At 32.2% G+C, this 19,482-nt stretch overlaps 1 protein-coding gene across 4 annotated transcripts in view; it reads left to right on the top strand.

The window, feature by feature from the left end:
- The window catches only part of LOC138131063 (cyclic nucleotide-gated channel rod photoreceptor subunit alpha), an 85,274-nt gene that overhangs the window by 41,865 nt on the left and 23,927 nt on the right, over positions 1-19,482 (top strand). For 2 of the 4 annotated variants that reach the window (XM_069047818.1, XM_069047817.1), the window contains exon 7: positions 5,599-5,613. The exons of the other annotated variants lie outside the window; for them this stretch is intronic. In XM_069047818.1, coding sequence (XP_068903919.1) covers positions 5,599-5,613 — 15 coding nt within the window. The remainder of the gene's footprint in view (positions 1-5,598; positions 5,614-19,482) is intronic. 4 annotated transcript variants of the gene reach the window in all.

The following is a 19,482-nucleotide window of genomic DNA, read 5'->3' as shown; positions in this document are numbered from 1 at the left end:
CTACTTTCACTACGATTTTTCGTGTAAAAAAGTGCCACTTTCATTACGATATGCAAAAAAGAATTTTGCATGCACTGAATTATAATAGAATCAGTCTGATCAATATCATAATATTATCAACCACATTACAATAATTGAAATGAGAACGAACAACTGTGTCACACAGATTTAAGCGATCTCGATAACAAATCGCTATTCGCATGCAGTGTTTTGAAACCATTAAATGCTTTCTGAATTATATTATTGAATTTTAAAACCAATGTTGGTAATCAACATGCAGCGAGCTCAAAAAGTTTGGAATAATTGAAATACATATTTCTTTTCCCTCGAGGTGAAAATATGGTATAACAGTGAAAGTTTCCTTAAAAAATAAATTCTTGAATGAGAGAATGATTCTCATGATGGCGAATTGTCGATCACTAAAGAGCAGTTTTATACTAAATTCACACTTTTACCAACCTCCTAACAATGATAATAATAATTAACAAAGATTAGGTAATCTTTGTTAGAACTAAGTCACGATTAAAAAGACGGAAAAAATAAAATTTGAAGTTCTATCATTTTGTTACTTACTGTGTCTCATAAATATTAGTTTGACAGTCAGTTTAACCGAAGACGCAATTTATAGCGATTTTATTTTTCGAGGTTTTTTACTTTTTTAAACTTTACCCTTTGGGTGACTGAACAGGAATCATTTTAATTTACGATGTAATCAGAATTCCAAGCAGACAGCTGCACGTTTCAACTTTCAACGCCAGGCACCTCAAGAGAAATGATTCACTGGCTTTATAAGGCCAAAGGCTAGGTCAGTGTCGAAGGATTAAATTAATGGTATGAGATTTAAATAACGACATCGCTGATAATATCTTCATTTTATCAATTTTTCAAAATTCTCAAACTAATTTCATTTCAAGGATCGTTACGTCACCTCACCGTTTTTCAATCTACGAACGTAAATCATTTTTAGATGAAAAATTTTAGAGATACGTGAATAAATTTTATATTTGTTGTTATTGTGCGGTGTTACACTTTGTCTCAATTTCGGTGCGTCCTATTTTTCATATTGCTTTTGAAATAGTTGCGTTGCACTTTATTAAACGATTTCCTAAGATATTGAACGACAAGAATTCCAGAACAAAGTACGAAAAACGAAAGATGCGCAAAGAAAAGTTGAAGGAACGAGCCTTGAAACATCTGTTGGCTTCAGAACTAATAGAGACCAAAATTAAATACATACTCCAAAGCAGACATCTTATCCAGAACGATTTCCTATATGGTTTTTGTAAACTATAGAACGGTAATGTCTATTTCGAGAAAACTAAAAATTGGTGTGAATGTGATAGACGTTGACGTATTATTCTCCCAAATACTGGATGAAACATGAGGTGCAGAATTCAACTCGATTATTATTGTTATATCAACACAGATAAAACATGTTTTTCGACAAGTGAATTAAGTGTAAAGACGATCATTTGTATACAAAAGTTTTACTGTGCTACACGTGGTATTTGTAATTTAATAATAAAGAAAATTGTTCTCACTTTTATTACTACTTAGTTTCTCCAATTCCGAACTTTGTAAAATAATATTAATAATTAAAATAATGGCTTGATAATTTCCGCAATGTAATAATTATAAATGGAAATTCTTCTCCATAAAATAAATCGATGACGTGTACATACGTAATGGTTCTGGGTTTTAGCAAAATTTTTGGTTTTTCATTCTTAAGCGTTTTTGCGGCTCTGTGCATTTAAAGTGTTTTTAGGTTATTCCATTCATAATATCTAAGGTTTTGTGACTCTCTGTTTTTAAAGCGTTTTTGCGACTATTCATGTTTCGATTTATTAGAGCTTCCAGATGCGTCTCGTTTGGGATGGAATTACGTTAAATTGAACTTTACGAGTTTAAAATGTTTAACCACATTTTCAGTTTATTCATTTATTGAAGATACTATGGTTTACATATTATTATGATTTTATTTTAATTTCACCCTGTATAGTTACAAGGTACGCTTAAATTTTATTGATTCTTACAAGGAAATATCTTCATCAGACAAGTTGATATTTGATTGTCATATATCAAATGAAAGCTTTATAAAACTCGTTAGTATTCTATAATAAAAGTTACTGAAAAATGAATACAACAACCCTGTTGGTTCGTTGATTCATATCATATGTAGTGTTATGGCTTATCCTAAATCATTACAATTAAAATATTAGTATGGAGAGACGTCCATCTTCTAAAATAATTTTTAGAAAGCCTTTTCAATATACCATATTTAGACAATTCTAGGTAGTAAATATAAAGCTAGTGCATATTTTGAAAAATACTACAAATCCGTGTCCAGCACAATAATGTTAATCTGCGCATTTAACTAAATGACAAACCATTGTAACGATTACTCAACGCTGATCTTGCACCCGTTGAGAACATCTTTCTGTCGTAAATGAACGAAAAAGACATTTAATCACAAATTGGAAGTTAAACTTAACGGCAGTGACATCACGTGATGACAGCTACAAGATTTCATAAGCTCCAACACAGGGGAAATAAACAGAATTTGTGACACCGCACTCTTGACCAAATTTTTATATTTAGACATTCGATAAGTATAAGTGCAAAACGAATAGACCTTGAATCCTTACTAAAACATATTTTTTCCACAAAGAAATATATCTATCGGTGCTTTTTGTAGAAGTTACACACAGGCGTACGCAGAGCCGACGTGCGGAAAATCACTTTTATTTATAGGACAATCAGAATCTGATCTTATTTCGGACACGATTCCTCGACCTTATAACCATCGGTAATTTCACTTCCTTCCTCAACATGTAAGTAACAATGCACAGGAATTCCAAAAAATTGAAACAAATTAAATACTTTTGTATTGCCTTATTTGAAAGTAGACTATTGCTACAGAGATTTTGACAGATTTAGAAAGCAAATAGTATATTATTCAATGAGCGGATAATGATGGCTATTACTGGTGAGGATGATTGTGTGTCACGAGCCGCAGGCGAGTGGCGTAATTTATCCGAGCGAATAATAGCCACTATCCGCAAATAAAATACTATACTTTTTCTACGACTATGAAGAGAAATTGATAAATAAATTTCATTATTAAACAAACTAAAACTGACATTTGAAACTGACGTTTTAAAATTATTACTTTGTATATACTTCGTCGAGAGATTGGGAGATTTTAAATTGTAGGCTTGTAACCCAACACTACAAAATGCACTAGAATACATTAATTAGAGCATAATTTCAGGGCTAAAAATATTACGGATTGAAGGATATATTTGAAATTTTACGCGCGCTGGGTACTACTTTCTCTGCGTAGAATTTAGTAATTTTTATGTCAACCAATCTCTCGCTGGACAAACTATACCAACTTTTTAGAAATGCTAACGTACGCCTTTGAAAACAATCTTGCGTTGAAGTTATCACGGTAAAAAGTTCCTCTAAATTTCCAACAATTGTTTTTTTGTGTTAAATAATTTCACTTTCCAAGATTGATGCAAAAATAAACATGAAATGCGGCTTTAGTATATTTATTTTTAATTTTTCGTTGGAAAAAAGCGCAGTGCTGGAAACATTTTATAATCTGGAATGAAATACGCGTAGCTGTCGCTTAAATAAACCAAGGAACAAGAAGTTTGATTCAATTTGACTAATACAAATTGCATAGCAAGTGTTTCGCTGTGTTCTGTAGATTACACGCACCGAAATAAAACACTTTCGTTCAGTTTTGCTACGCCAGATAAAATATTCTTTCGTACTCTCTCTTGAACCGTACACAATATCATCTACATTTTACAACAAACCTTTACACTTCGGCTCCACACATATGCAATCTACATATTGAAATATGAAGTGAAACCAATCCAATCTGCTACAAGGGAGACACAGTCGCGGTCTGTGACTCCACAAAAGGATAATTTGCATATGAAAAACTCGTGAATTATTAGCATCCTTGTGGAATGTATCCGCATCCGCTCGATCGCATATATCGGCTGGGTGTATCCTCAAATCCAATAAGAATAGAACAAATATTTTGTCTAGGTAAAGTTAAATTTTGACCAAACGCATCGATTTGTTTTTTCAAAAGCACATTACGCCCTGTTTGCACAGTTCATTTCAAAAATTCTATTCTTTGGGTTTGAGGTTTTTTCGGGATACGAAACTCCAGCCTACGCACATTTTTTGTCAATGTGTGTGCTGTCTTCGCTGTGAACTGAATGTGTTTATAAATTTGCATTTTAAATATATCCAACAACGGTGCATTTTCATTACTCTATTATTCTTTCTATCGAATGTTGTTTTCAAAAAACTTTAGTAAAGTAATAACATTCATTTTCTTTGTTCAAATGGGCAACGCACAATTACCTGCAAAGTATTCGCTCATTCAATGTTTTCTTTTATAATTTAGGACAAGCGGTTTAAAAAAATATACTGCGTCTTAAAACTCATTAGAAACCAGTTTTTCAGTTTGTGTTGGAAAATTATAACATTGATTTGTTGCGGAATTACTTTCTTTATGTTTTAATAAAATAATTTAATAAGAAATATTTAAAGCTGCAGCTTGAATAATGTAAATAAACTTGCTAAAAATTGTGATATGGTATAATTTTGGTTGAATATTTACAATAGTGTTTCGTTAATGTGTAATTACAGCTTAGATGAATGTAAGTTCGAAATTGACATATTTCTGAAACATAGTTGCATCAATAATTTATATACCTACAACATCTACATTGTATGTATTTAAATAGGAAGTTACCCTTCAGTGGTTTCTTATTTTGTTTCTGTAGTTAGTACTCCTACCTATTCTAATAAAAACTTTTTCTTTTCTGTTTCCATTACTACCAAATTTCAAAATATTTCTGGTAAAATAAATGAAGCTTCCGTGTAATTTCACTATGTTTAAACTTAAAAAAATATTTTGTTATAACTAGAAGAGCTCATATTTGAAGTGACTTTACAGAATAGATATCTGTCAGGTTAAAGCAAAGAATCAATATCAATGTATGTATTGGGTGATTCAAAATGGTTGTGTAAATATGGCAACTATGTACGAAAATGTATGTGGCAACTGTCTGGGAGTCTGGGTGGGGTAGAGTTGATATTTGTATGACAATGACCTGCGGCTCGTGACACAAAATCACCTCACGAGTAATAGCCATTACCCGCGAATAGAGTACTATAATTTTTCTATGACTATGAAGAGAAATTGATAAATAAGTTTCATTATTAGACAAACTGAAACTGACGTTTTAAAATTATTACTTCGTATACTTGATACTATTGCATTAAAATTTGGGATTGAACTTCATGATGATGATGATGATGCTATGATATTTGCAGTGAGTTTTGAAATTATTATTTAACGGGCCGTGAATCCTGTTATCCAGTGAAAAACACTTTCATAATTACACTATTATTTAATAGGAGTAGATTTTTTTATTTCAGTAAGTAAAAGAAGTTGTTTGGAAACAGCGTATCAAATGTTGAATAAAATAATCAAGTAGATAATGAGAATGCACCCTAACTAACAGTTTTAACAATTACACCATCATATTTCTGTAATGTTCGCAGATAACTCGGCAATATGTGAGTAGGCCTTTGTTTTCCAAATTCGTTTCCCGATTTATTGTCTTTTCCCTTTATGTTGGTGTATGATATTTTACTTAAATAGTTGTGTGATAATAGCTTGTCCCTGGTATCGTACAAAACTGACGGATTTCGTTCAAAGTGCGTGTATTTTTCCTAACATAACGCTAATGGACTTGAACCACAATTTGGACGTGAAACGTCAGATTTTTTTATAGAAGCTACACGTCGCTTTTATATTTCATATTACTGTAGCACAGCCTCACCTCATATGTTGCGTGTCGTACTAATTACTCCTAGAATTGTGTTGCAACATACCCTAATGACTTTTTTAAGCAAAGGCATGTTTCAGTTGTTGGTTTAATTGTTTTATCAATCCCCTATACACGACCACCGTCTGCATATTATACTCACACAAAGGTGAGGTCAAAAACTTTGGCCAATGACTTCATCATTTTGCAAAAACGAAAACTTCGAATATATTCATGCGAACGCTCTCATAATAACTTTAGCTATCTAAACTTTTATGGTGTCTAAGATAAACTCTGCAGTTTGTAGTTGAATTTCTCTATAAATTTTCAAATAATGGACATGGCAAAATTCGTTTCCTTTTGTTACGTCGTACCAAATCGACTTTCATTCCGTCTCTGTTTCCGCTTATACGTGTAATACATAATACATACACCAAAACGGCAGTGATCACTTTTCGGCAAATCTGGTAGGCACTCTTGCGTAATTATTAGATTATTTATAGCTCTATTGAGCAACTGAAATTAGCTTTTGAATAGCAAATAACACTCGAAATCACATATTAAATATAACTTTTATACATTAATTCTCAGTGAATATATTATTTTACAATTAAATTATTTACACTTGATAAAATATAACTCGACTGGCGTACAGGTAGGTATTTAAGGTAATAAAAAATGGTATCACTCTTCCTATCTGCAAAAATTATATAATCTTAAGACCATTTAAATTTAAACAAATGTTTGAACTTTTTATGTTGCTTACTCAAAATACTTAGAAGACACTTTGGTAGTTTGTAGAATTTTTGTCTATCTAGTTCTCTATTTGAATCTACTTAACTCAAAAACTAACCTTTTTTTCAAGCAAAATTTGTTAAGAAGGGAAACTTATTGTGTTCTACACTTTGTTTCATCACGATATGACGTCAGAGAGCACAGTAAGGATATGATTATACCTGTACCGAGTATACTGTTGTGTAATGAGCTCGCCTCGTTTACTGTTGTTTTCTCTATTTTAATCTAAGTGGCGTGCGATCGTGTCATCTCGAGTCTTATGTTTTTTACATTGCAGTACTAACCGTCAGAAGTTACTCTTTATTTTAATTTATTTATAGTCTACAGCAGTGGTTCTTAACCTGTAATCTGTGAAGACCCGGGGAGCCGCGATGCCTTCAACGAAGGTTCACAATTGATAATGAGCTTTTACAGTTAAAATAGAAAGAACGAAACTTTAGGATATGAAATCTTCAGTTAATTACCACTTTCTTCGTTTTCATTTCAAAAGGGGTTTCTATCGCAAATAATTTGTATTCTCCAGTGAAAATATGAAAAAAAAAACCTAAATCTCAAATTTGACAAACCATAATTTATTGAGTTACGCGGTACGTTTGTACACATTTTGTCCGATGGAAATTATTGTTTTTGTTTCCTTAGATCGTCGAGACATAAATGTTGGTCTAATGTTCACCTTGTATAAATGGACAAAAACATATTCAGTGTCAGTGTGTGGGCTGATATTATGGAACATAACATCATTATTTTACCAGGAAAATCGTTATTGCAGAGAAATAACTGATTTCATATATATTTCATGAAACTAATGCAACTATCTATAAATTTGGCTTCAGAGGTGTTATAACTTATAAGTTTCTTAAATACGGTTTTCAACTAAACAACATTGGGACATTTAATTTTCTTATAAAATTACTATTTAATTAAAATAGACTGAGTAAAATGGTGAAAAAATGAATAGTCTTTTATGCTTACATAATTTATTCATTTATTAAATCTTTCGGGTAAGGTTGTAATGATGGAAAAATAATAAATATATTTAGAACTCTCCGTTGCTATGAGAAATCTTTGGTGTTTAGAAAAAATTTCGATTTTACCACTTATAATTTCAGCAACGGGAATAGTACCGCAATATCTTTTTAAAAATTTAAAAATTTTGGACTTAGAGAACACATTGGTAGTTGAAATTCAAAAAGGTATATTATTATACTCATGTCATATCGTGAGAAATAGTTATTTATGGTATAAGTGGGTTATTTAAGATATTACCCACGAGAGGTATTTGTAACCTACGAGGGCTTACCCGAGTAGGTTATTACCTCGAGTGGGTAGTACTTAATAACCCACGTATGCCATACAACGTTTTATCCAATATTCCAAAATTTTTAGATAATGACATTATTGATGAAATTCTGCTCCCGATGGGTTATGAACGTTAATAACCCACGGTGCTAATGGCAACGTGGGTTATGTATGTTATAACCCACGGTGCAAATGGCAACGTGGGTTAAAACAACAGACTAGTTATAGCCCAGTTTACTCAATTAAAACTAACTAGTAAAACACGATATTACTATTGAATGTTGGATAAATTCCTTAACATTGACACGGAAAATAAAACACAAAAAAGTAAAAATGTGGAGGCGAAGCGCCGGTAATTATGTTGATAAGCACTGCACTATTATTTGATAGTATTATCCGTAATAGTGTATGTACTCCGGCAAAATTGCCGTGCCGCCGGGTGGTGGAGGGTTAAGAACTATAATTAAATGATATATTGATTACCTACGTCGAAGAGATAATAGTAAAGTGGAGTACATTGATAAGTTTTAAAATCCCTAACTATTTTACGTAATATGAAGCTTCAATCGGTCAATTTTATAAATCCAAGTTCGAAAGCTGATGTCATAAAAAGTGAATCACATCAACACACGTTCTCACGCCTTCACCGAAATTCTACTTAACCTCGTTTATGTTGGATGAAAAGTCAATCAAGAACATCTTTTGGTGACAGACATCTCCACAATTCCGCAGAATCTGTACGTGATATTGAGGAGAGCGCAGTCGCCTAACTGTTGTATTTATATCATAAACTGATGTCTATTGATGTCTGGCTACATGTAGTGACAATAAGGCCAGTCATTACATCAGATGGACATGTTAAACGCCAGGAAACTTTATTGTCAAAGTATTGATTTTATATAATTATTCAGCGGTTTATGAGTATTAATCTTCCATGACACCAGATTTACAATGTTAAGTTTGCGCCAGTGACGTAATTAACGATTTTATTTTATAAATCTCACAAACTTTGCACATCAGTGGGTGTCACACGAGTTATTTCGTCTCCAATAGTTTTATGTTCGCAAAGAAAATTTAAAAATATTTTTATTTTGCTTATTTTTTCTTTAATATTTTTTATGTTTCTAAGACATTCTTGTTCCGTAAACTTATGTAAATAAAATGATATATGTATCTACTAATAACCCTAAATTTACAATTTAGGACAACAGATTGGTAATTATGGATAGATATAATAACTTAAAAACATAAAAACCTAAAATCTGCTTACGAGTTTAGAACCAATTTTTAAAAAATTCAAAATTATGTTTATCCAACTTTAGTAATACTAAATTCGTGGTTTATTCACAATCAGTTATGTTAAATCATGAGCTTAGGTGTTAAATTGTGAGGATTTGTTGCAGGTGGCTAGGTTTAAATTCATAAATTCCCATTTTAAAAAGCAACAAGTTGTCATCATCAATCTTGGAGTGACTGGTGGTAAAAATATTTAAAAACTTAAGACTGGGTTAGAAGAACGGAAAAACCCGAACCGTCTTCACAAAAAAGTTAATCTACCTCCATATTAAAATTTTTAAAGTAGGGACTTATCTTAAAAATAAATAAGTCACATGTACAACAGGAAAAATATAATGAATAACAACTACGATAAAAAGTAATAATCCTCCCAAAGAAAAACCTCATAAGATTTATGTCGTTCTGTTTCTGTTTTTCTGTCAGTCACTTTGTCTCCTGCTTGTTTTTATGTTTCCAAAAACAAAAGCTGACAGTTTCATTATGATTATTGGGTTTACAATATTTGCTCTTTTTCTTATTTATACTTGTTGATGAATGAGAATTTATCGATTAAACTCTCAAAATCTTTTACTATATTTAGTCAAACATTAAATTTTTATTAAAGATTGTTGACTGTATTCAACATTAAAATATCGACCATCTGAGAAAATTAGGTAGCTAAACTAAATTACAACAAATAGTTATTGTATAATAAAATAAGATCAAACTTTAACGAGATTTCCAAAACATAAACAGTCCTTCTACGGAATTATTTGACTAGCGATCAGATTTCAGTGAAAATTTGGATTCTAATCCAAGAAACATAGAAACATCGTAATAACTCAAAAACATTTTTTTATATTAAATATGTACTTATTGGAGTTTTTGTTAAAAGCTTTTTACTCCAAAACTCCTATTTCCAACAAAGAACTTACGAGTATACCGCCCTAGAGCCTGTTACTTAAAGATAACGATTATTTCTATTGTAACGTGTCAGAAAATTAAGTCATTATCGTTCGATAACAATAAAGTCGGACATAATTATGTTTCTCTTAATCACAAAAAGAATGGATCTTTTATACATCGTAAATTAATAAAATACACTAACGTAAACGTAAATATCTGAATTCTGCTTGTGTTAAAATGTATGACGGAGTACTGAGGCAGTACATTGCAGGTACTTCCTTTTCCCATTCATACACATAGAATCAGTTTGATGGTGCACCTTGAAAGTTTGCTATTCCTGCGTAAATGCCTTTTATGAATAAAATTTTTCATTTTGTTACACAAAATCTCACCGAGTTGGCTGGCGGACGAAATTGAAAGAGTTTAACAGTTCTTTCCTCAAGACTTTATACTTCAGGTGGCAAAACTTTTAGACTTTTATTACAGAAATAAATTGTCGACTATAAAGATGCCAGTATGTTGCGTAAGTGCGTTTTTTATTTTGTATTATAATATGTATAAATTAATTTCTTGCGCTAAAATATTTGAAAACAACCAGAATAAATGAGGAAAGTTTTTCTTTTCTTTCACGCTATTTTTGTGAGTTTTATTACTCTTTTCCTCGTGATCGTAAAATAGCTACCTTACCCTGTTATTAATGTGTGAAGTTATTTCTTTAATAAAAACTACAGCCATAATTTGTTTCGTTGAGTATATTGCGATTTCGAATTATTAAACTTGAGTGAAGCACTCATAAATAAAATCATTTTAGCGAATCTACTTCAGTGGTTTTTTGATATGACATTAATTCAATTCTAGATCTAGATTTTTTCATCTGGTGCCTTGAACAGAGAACACGTATATCTGTAGAAACAGCTTTATAAAGTGTGAAGACTATTATTTCTAAAGGAGCGTCTTGATGTAAGGTATTATGTTGGTATAAAAACGTCTCGTCGAGTAAGAAAGACATCAATCTATCCTTTCTATATGTCTATCGAGGGGCAGTTGCTCCCAAGGGGTGTAAAGTATCTTGAAAGGTGACTGTAAGGCTTAGCGAAGCACTCAACATGAGAGAGCATCCTGAAATTCTCAAGATGCTTAAAATAGATAACGCTGCTACAGGGTTGATGTCAACAATTCTCAACTCAACATATTTAACCGTTAATATTTGAAATATCGTTTTAAGATAAAACCTCTCTTATAAAGTCATATTTTAATAGTAATATTGCCAAACTCTCATGTATTGTCGGCATGGAAGTTACGCTTTTATCTTGTTCCAAATATTTGCTTCAGAATTAAATCAAATGTTGAAACAATATTCAAATGGTAAATCAACAATCCTAAACAAATTTTGTGCACTAAATCTTCAGGAACATTTCTGCGTTTTGTCTTTACATTTGTAGCGAAATGGAATATAAATAAACTCCTCTTTAGGCAAGAATAAACTAAAACTGACCCACATCATTTCAACTCGTCTATTCTCTAATTAATATCATCTGAATTTCCAAAAATAACAACAGAATATACGGTTGAGTTCCTTCTTCTGTAGCACATTTGTTGCAACTTCTGAAAGAGAAAGCGTAAATATGGTAAAAACAAGGAAATGTGGGAGTTCTAATTATGTAATTTAAGCACAATTTCAATAGTAAATACTGCTATATGGAAAGAGAATTAAGTACATGTATTTGTTAAGAAAATCTTAAAAAGTGGTAATCTACAGGCATTCGGCAGGCCCTTCGAAACGGATGTCCTGTGCGGTTGCATCGCCGCACTGCCCCTGAATCCTCCGCTGATAAGAAGCCTTTTTATGTGAAAATAGCACATATAACCTCTACAATTTTCTTCACTTATTCCAAGCTTCCCCTAGTTTACTCATTGATGAAATGATAGTGGCGCCGTCTCGCTTTCATCCAATCAACGTCTTTAGCTTTTTAAAAGATCCTTGACACGGTTCATGAGTTCTGTGTAATTAATTTTTATTTGATTTACTGTCAAAAATATCTAGGTTTAATTTACGTTATAAATGGTTATTTTATTTACTATATTGTAAACATTTACTCTTTGTATTTAACTATTAGTAATGTTGATGATTACTAAATCATGAGTATTAATTGAAAAAGTTTTTGTAACAAGCTTTCTGCAGAGATTGATTTGAATGGCGATCATTTTCACCAATACCATTCTATTAAAAGTTTGTTTTCCTACCATACCCTAAAGGATACAAGATCTCTTTTCCAGACTATCCATTCAAGATCCCCCATATTTACTTAGTGGTTCGTGAACTCAGATCTGACGAAAACAGAATTTTCCATTGCTTCGCAATTTAACTGAAAGAAAATTAGCTAATACCTTCTTGAAAAAAATCAGTTACCATTCCCTCAACAAATACTCGTAATTAGTATAGCAAGAAAGGAAGATTCAAAGTTAATTTTATCTTAGAGTGTAACAGAAAATATGTGTAGACAAACGCAGACTGACGAACAGCGAAACAATCAATCAATGTGAAGGCAACCACAATTCGGGGAGGTTTTGCTCTTTTGTTCCGTAGGCTTAACTAAATAACTGGACAATTGTTTCGGGTTTTTCACAGCAGTTTACTCCATCAAATGAAGCGTCTGCACTTAATGAATGATCTTACAAAAGTTCAATTCTGTACAACACTGATTAATTTCGTCAAGTGTTGATGGTGTGGTTTTTATTCAAACATCACCATTTCTTTTACAAGCTGTTCTTTGACATATTGTTTTTATTTTGATTATACTTTTTTCTCACTGGAAAACGTTATAGATATTATTTAATACAATACGCAGTATTTTCAATTAACTATTTTAATAAATCGAGTATGTCAACATAAATTTGAAGAGCATCGAAGTTTTTTTATATTAGAATATTAAAGCTTGAGCGATTTTCAATTGTAAATGCAACGAGCTTGGAAACCATTTATTAAACTTTCATAACGCTTCATTTAAAAAGCTGAAGGTTTTAATGAACACTTTTTATCCATTCAATAAAAAGAGGTCATAATTATTATCGATCTATTTGCGAAAGTTTCAAAGAAAAATTTTTCCACGCATTAAATTTCAAACAAAACTTTTCGACTATTATAAAGAAGGAACTTCGTAGTTACATTTTGTTATCTCCATATTATTCTGATATGCTAAAATGTAGGGCTTCAAACGTAGCTTCACTACACCTCACTGAGAATTTATTGTTTATTTAACAGCTCACTTAAACCTAGAGTTATAATGTTACTTCATTTTTAATGTTTTTCTCGTCATCTGATATTTCCAAAATTCTAATTTTGTTTTCTTTCTTAAGTTGGAACTGTAAAATCTTCAACAAATGCAACAAGTTTGTAGTAATAGAAAGAAGCCTCGCCACCAGTTTGCAGAGTTTAATTTTTCCCTATGGCCATTTTTGTTACTTCCCTGACTACACCTTTGTAGTTCCGGTGACACAAAGTGGGTAAGGGATAAATTCTAACGGTATATGCAAAAGACGCTTGATTCAATTTAATGGAAAATTTACTCTCAAGTTTTCGTCATTATACCTGATTATAATCATTCGCTACCTATTTGCATCGTTGTTATTTCTCTCTTTCGTAATGCGTTTACGTTGTTAATAAATAATATTCAAGTCACAATTGTTTATAATACTGACCTAAAACTTTCTTTTTATGTTACCTCTTTCTAATAGAATCCGTTAATTTCAACCCTTTATTAATATTCAGCAACCTAAAAGGGCACAAACGAATTGTAATCTCTCCCCACATGGCTTCAGCCTCTACGTGTTCAGAATTTTCTCATTTTTTCCACTCATAGCTAGTTCTCCATTTCATTCCAACGCAGTGGTCCATGTCAAGATTTCTTTCAGATTTATTCTCAGAAGAGAGAAACTCTGAATACACTTTAACAAAATTTAAAATGTACAAAATTCCTCTGAAAGCTGAATTTTGGATTATTCACATATTCTTCTTGGTGTTCCTTAACAGCAGATTTAGAACATGACATACCTACTACATATTTTCAGCAAGTATGTATTTTAATGTTTTTTTAATGAGAAATAGTGTTTTTTGTTTAAAAGTGGAAATGTAGTATTCCCTATAAATAATTTCTCTAATGTTCCGCTTAATCTCTTAATCTATACTTATTTATTAAGCTATTCATAGTAAAGGTATTAATATCACATAGAATTTACACAAGCGAGTTAATACAAACGAAGTAAAAGAGAATTATTAATAGGTTTTTGGATTTAAACAGGACATGTATTTTGCAACAGCCATAATTTCCACATGAAAATTTTAAACATACTTATGTGTTAATCCATTTTAATTTCTAACAAGGCAAATGTGGATGTGTTATGTTGTGATCCTTACATTATACTCTTGAATGATCTTTAGATAAATTCAATGTTTCCAGTGGAATTGAATAATATTGAATATTCTGCAGATTGGCTGGACATTTCGTGGATTAACTGATTTGACATGTTTGGGGTAGCATACACTGAGTTTCAAAAGTTTGGAATAATGCAAACACTTTCTTTTCCTTTTAACCTTTTTGAAAAGAACTCGAAGAGGTCAATTTTACTTTTATAAAAGAAACATTTTTCGATAATGTCCATTTTTCCACCTCTTCCCGTTTCTGCGCAATGCCGTCATCGCCACTTACACATTTGGATAGACTATTAAATTCTGATTTTCTTACTTGTACCATGTGTATGACTTTCAGTGATGGAATTTAATGATTTTCATGTCAACCAATCTCTCGCTGGACAAACTATATCAACAAGCTAAAACAAATGAAAGGAACGTACAAAAAGCCCACTTTTAGAAATGTTGGTGCTCACTATACATACGAGTATTACCAGAAATATGCGAAATCGATAAATCCGTGAAATGTCTAGTTTTTATCCACTTTAAAGTATAACAAAGAAGAGAGAATGATTTTATATCAATTATTATAAAATTCTGAGCTTAAATAAACTGGAACAGATTAAGCTTTAAAAATTCATATAATTAGCCCACCTAAATAAGGATGCATTAATAGGTATATAGGTGCGTAATTTATACAAAGATGGAATGAAAGAGAACAAAGGCATTCCTCCATTTTCAGTTGGGTACTAAAAATGAAGCTCATGGAACCGCAAGACGGGTCAATTAATAAAACTTGAATGTGAAAAATGTCACCTTACAGCCGCGCTCACTTAAAATTTATTAACTCGTCCCACGCTGTTTTTAAAATTAATCAAAATAAACGATCCAATTAAATTAATAATTGCATTATTGTACCTAACTAGCAACTCCGGTAAATGATTCTTTTGTGACCAAGCATGAATGAGTGTTTTCTTTGTGCATTTGCGATAAAATGAAATCGACATTTTAATGAAAGCGTTTTTCAGAAGAATAACATCAACATTAGTCTGCAACCGGGGCGCTTAATTCCTCACTTATTTTCAAACTTCAAATATATTTTCGGTTCTCATAATTTTTAAAACACTTGGTTGTCATATAGGTACAGGTAGTTTCGGTAAACGAGGATGCCTTTCTTGACCATGTCACATCAAACGAAAACGTGTTAAGCGAAAATCTATACTCCATACTCATAACGATGCATATATTAAGGATGGGATGTGTTTTTACAAGCCTTAACCTTAACCTGCAGCCAATAGGCATTCTAGGTTAGTTTACTGAATAGATAATAATACACAGATTAAATATGTCTACCATGACTAGATCTTTTGTCATGTCTGATGCTTTATTCATATTTTCAAATTTCTTGTACTAAACAAATGCAATTCACGCAGTCAGATGATATTTCGTTCCATAATTTTATCCATAGACCGTGTTATGTTAAATTTCTTACAAACTTCTTGTATGAACCGCTTATTGTCTCTATCTGTGTTCTGAATTAATATATATAACAAATGTAAGTACAATGAAAGTATCTAATATTATGCTTTGAAACTCGAAATTGCGCTATTTTGAAAAATTTTTGCTGTTATGGAAACTTTCATATATTAACGCCAAATAACAAGGGATTTTTTTCCTATGAACCTCTGAAGCGTTTGGGCCTCCGAACGATAAATTATGAATGGTTTGACTTTATAATTTCCCTCGGGGTTGACTTTTACAGTCAAGTTATCTTTGCATCACACAAAACTTTTGTTCAGATACGAGTATGTACGGGTGTAATCAAAATAGGCGGAAATATTTTAAGCCGTAAACTACCAAAACATTTGAAGACGATTTCCACTGGCCGAAATTGCGATTTTAAAAATTCAAAATTCACCTCATTTCGGCCTGTGGTCGACGCTAATGAAGAGAGAAAGTGTAATGGTAAAAAAGCCACAACTAAAACGATTACCACGCAAGAAATTTGACACTGACACTGAATTGTCTTGGAAAAACGTACGAGTACAAAGCACTTTTACTTTTAGCGTAGTAAAATGCTGAAAATGTTGTCCTTGATGCGTAATACACGCCGGTGGCCTCCGCGCCTTTGATCCACGGACCTTTGAAAAAATGTCTCGATCTTCCCGAATTTGGACACTACTGACTACTGCCACGACTCGTCCAGTTAGTTCTTCTGCCGAATTTATCGGCTGGCTATAGACCAGCTGTTTTAAATGCCCCCATACAAAAAGACAAGAATTTAAATCCGGAGATCTTGGCGGTACTTTTGGTTCAACCACCCGCTGGGAACGATCTGTGTCACGATCTTCCGTTCTTGGATGGAACTTTCCAGTGTCTCACAATCCGTTTGTAAAATTTGGCATTTTAAATGATTTAATAACAAATACACGATTATTATTAATCACTGCTACACTGCACCGTTTGTCTGACCTACGCCAACCAAACCTCCAATAAAAAAGATCCTTTTTTGCCATACAAAAAGTGTATGAAGCGGGAGAGTTCGCTTTTTCTTTACTATCGCTTTTATGATTTCTACAATAAAACCAAAACAGTGGCTCGTCAGTTAATTGTCTAAATTGCCATGCCATTTGTTCACGTATCCTTACTTTTTTCAAAAAACGCATATTTTTCCATTGATGTGGGAGTATTCAGTACTTACGTGTTTAAATATTTCCGTGTATGTATTTTTATTACATGCTGTATAAATTATTCTGCATCTACCTTAAAAAATTTGCCGATGGCCAAAATTGTAAAACGTGGGCGCTAGTGGTGTCGGAATTAGGAAGATCAAAAGTTACAATGCAAAAGCAGTGAATGGATCTGATAAGTTATTGATTTTAATTTTGGTAAGCAGAACTTGTGTCATGGTGACACCACCTACTTCATGATAAAAACCTGTAATTGACGCACAAAATATGCCAGTTGAGGACGCTCGCGTAACTTTTCACTACTCTAGCTTCAACTATTTATACCTAAACAATTTTGTGTGACAGAAGGATAACTTTGTGTGACACAAGGATAACTTTGTGTGCTTTGAACTCTGTTGTACTCTTCACTCTACCCTTTTTGTTTTTTCGGTCCTGTCTTATCAAGTTATCAGTATTGAAGATTTAATTGATTCTGTGTCTTTTTTCTATGCAGAAATTCTGAATTCAGAATCAGAATTTTCACCAATTATCCTCACATCAACTGATTCGAGATACATCAAAATGATGGAGTTCGGCTGACTTGATACTAGACATGTACGAGTAGTGACTGCTTTTTATTGCCAAATTTCTAGTCTTTATTGAAAACAGAAAATCATCTGATAAAATTTCTTGCGCAATTACAGTTATCTACGTTACGAGTTACGACCTTTGTCTGACATGACAAAAGGCATAAGATATCGTATCATTAACTTCTTACAAAGCATCTTGCTAGACATTAGAGTTATTACTGTAGAAATTATAGTTAATTATTACATTTCACTTTTAACGTGGGGTGTGTCAGTATATCGTGTCCCTTGGGGAAAGTTACTTCCCTTGTTATTGAATTTTTAATTGTCTGAGCATTAAAAGTTTCCTAAAATACAGCAGTTAATTCAATTAATAATCAGGGGAAGGAAAAACAGCATCCATTTTAAACCGAAAAATAATTTCATGTTGTAGGTACTGGATTTTCTGAATTAGACACAAAAGTAAGAATACGAACGCAAGTATTCTTGAGGAAAAAGATCAATTTAGTTATTTGTTAAAATGATACTCCATGTTGGAATATTTTGATTTAATAATTATTTTGCTTCACATTCTAATTTACTGGTAATATTAAACCTCGATGCATTAGTTTTGCCTTCCGAAATATACAACTAAACGTCTAGTAAATTCATTAAAATACTATTGTTAACATAAGATTTATTGTATATCTCGTTCGCGGATCTAGAAAAGAAAAATCGGTCTGCCGATTGTTTGTAAACCGCTTGTTTCTTCGTGTTTGTCTTTATCTCACATGACACAGAAAATGGAGAAGCTATTGTGAATGATCCAAATCAGCTCCCGACGGGATTGAAACTTGGGGGAGCTATGTCGTTTCTTCTCATTGTTAAATTATTAAAAGTTTGAAGATCTTGTATTAACAAAGGATAAAGAAATTAATCCCATATGTATTAACAGTTATTTACATTAGAGTACAGTAGGGGTATTTTACGGCGCGAAAACGAGGCGAAGCCAAGTGCCTGATTAGTTGGAGTGCTGTAAAATACGTACCGTACGATATTTGCTGAGTTAGTAAAAATATGAAAAACCTGACAGTGTCAAAGTCATAGCCGCCTCTTATTTAAGATATTGTTGATCGCAGCGTATAACAACATAATAACGGGTGTATAGTTTCACTTAGGGTTGGCTGTTGATGGTTTCTTGTTTTTTGTGTTACTTTAGACACATACCTTGTCATGTGTGTTATTTGTCAGTGAAAATTTAAATAGTCACCCGTTACTTGTCTCCAAGAAACACGACAATTTGTTATTTCTTTCGTTGAATTTGAAGGACCAAATATCTATTTAATTTTACCATACTTTTAAAGGTTCCTACAGTTGACCCCGACTCTATAAAACTAACTATCCTCGACTTCAACTTCACCTTCAACATGTTAACTAACTATTCAAACAAGTCAATCACAGTCACGATTCCAAATACAAAAAGCAGATTGTACGAATACATTCAATAATCTCTCCAATTTTCAGCAACCCTGACCCTTATCAATTCAGACGAGTATACAGATTTACATAATCTTTCCTTAACCACCACTGTCTTCAGAAACACAAACGATAAAATATAATGGTCCTCGCCATTTTTACGGTTTCTTACTGTATTTTTCACTTAAATAATTTATACAAATTTTTAATGACGAAGCATATGA

The sequence above is a fragment of the Tenebrio molitor genome, chromosome 5 (genome assembly GCF_963966145.1).
Source record: "Tenebrio molitor chromosome 5, icTenMoli1.1, whole genome shotgun sequence".
Classification (NCBI taxonomy): domain Eukaryota; kingdom Metazoa; phylum Arthropoda; class Insecta; order Coleoptera; family Tenebrionidae; genus Tenebrio; species Tenebrio molitor.
This window is presented reverse-complemented; position numbering and strand designations above follow the sequence as displayed.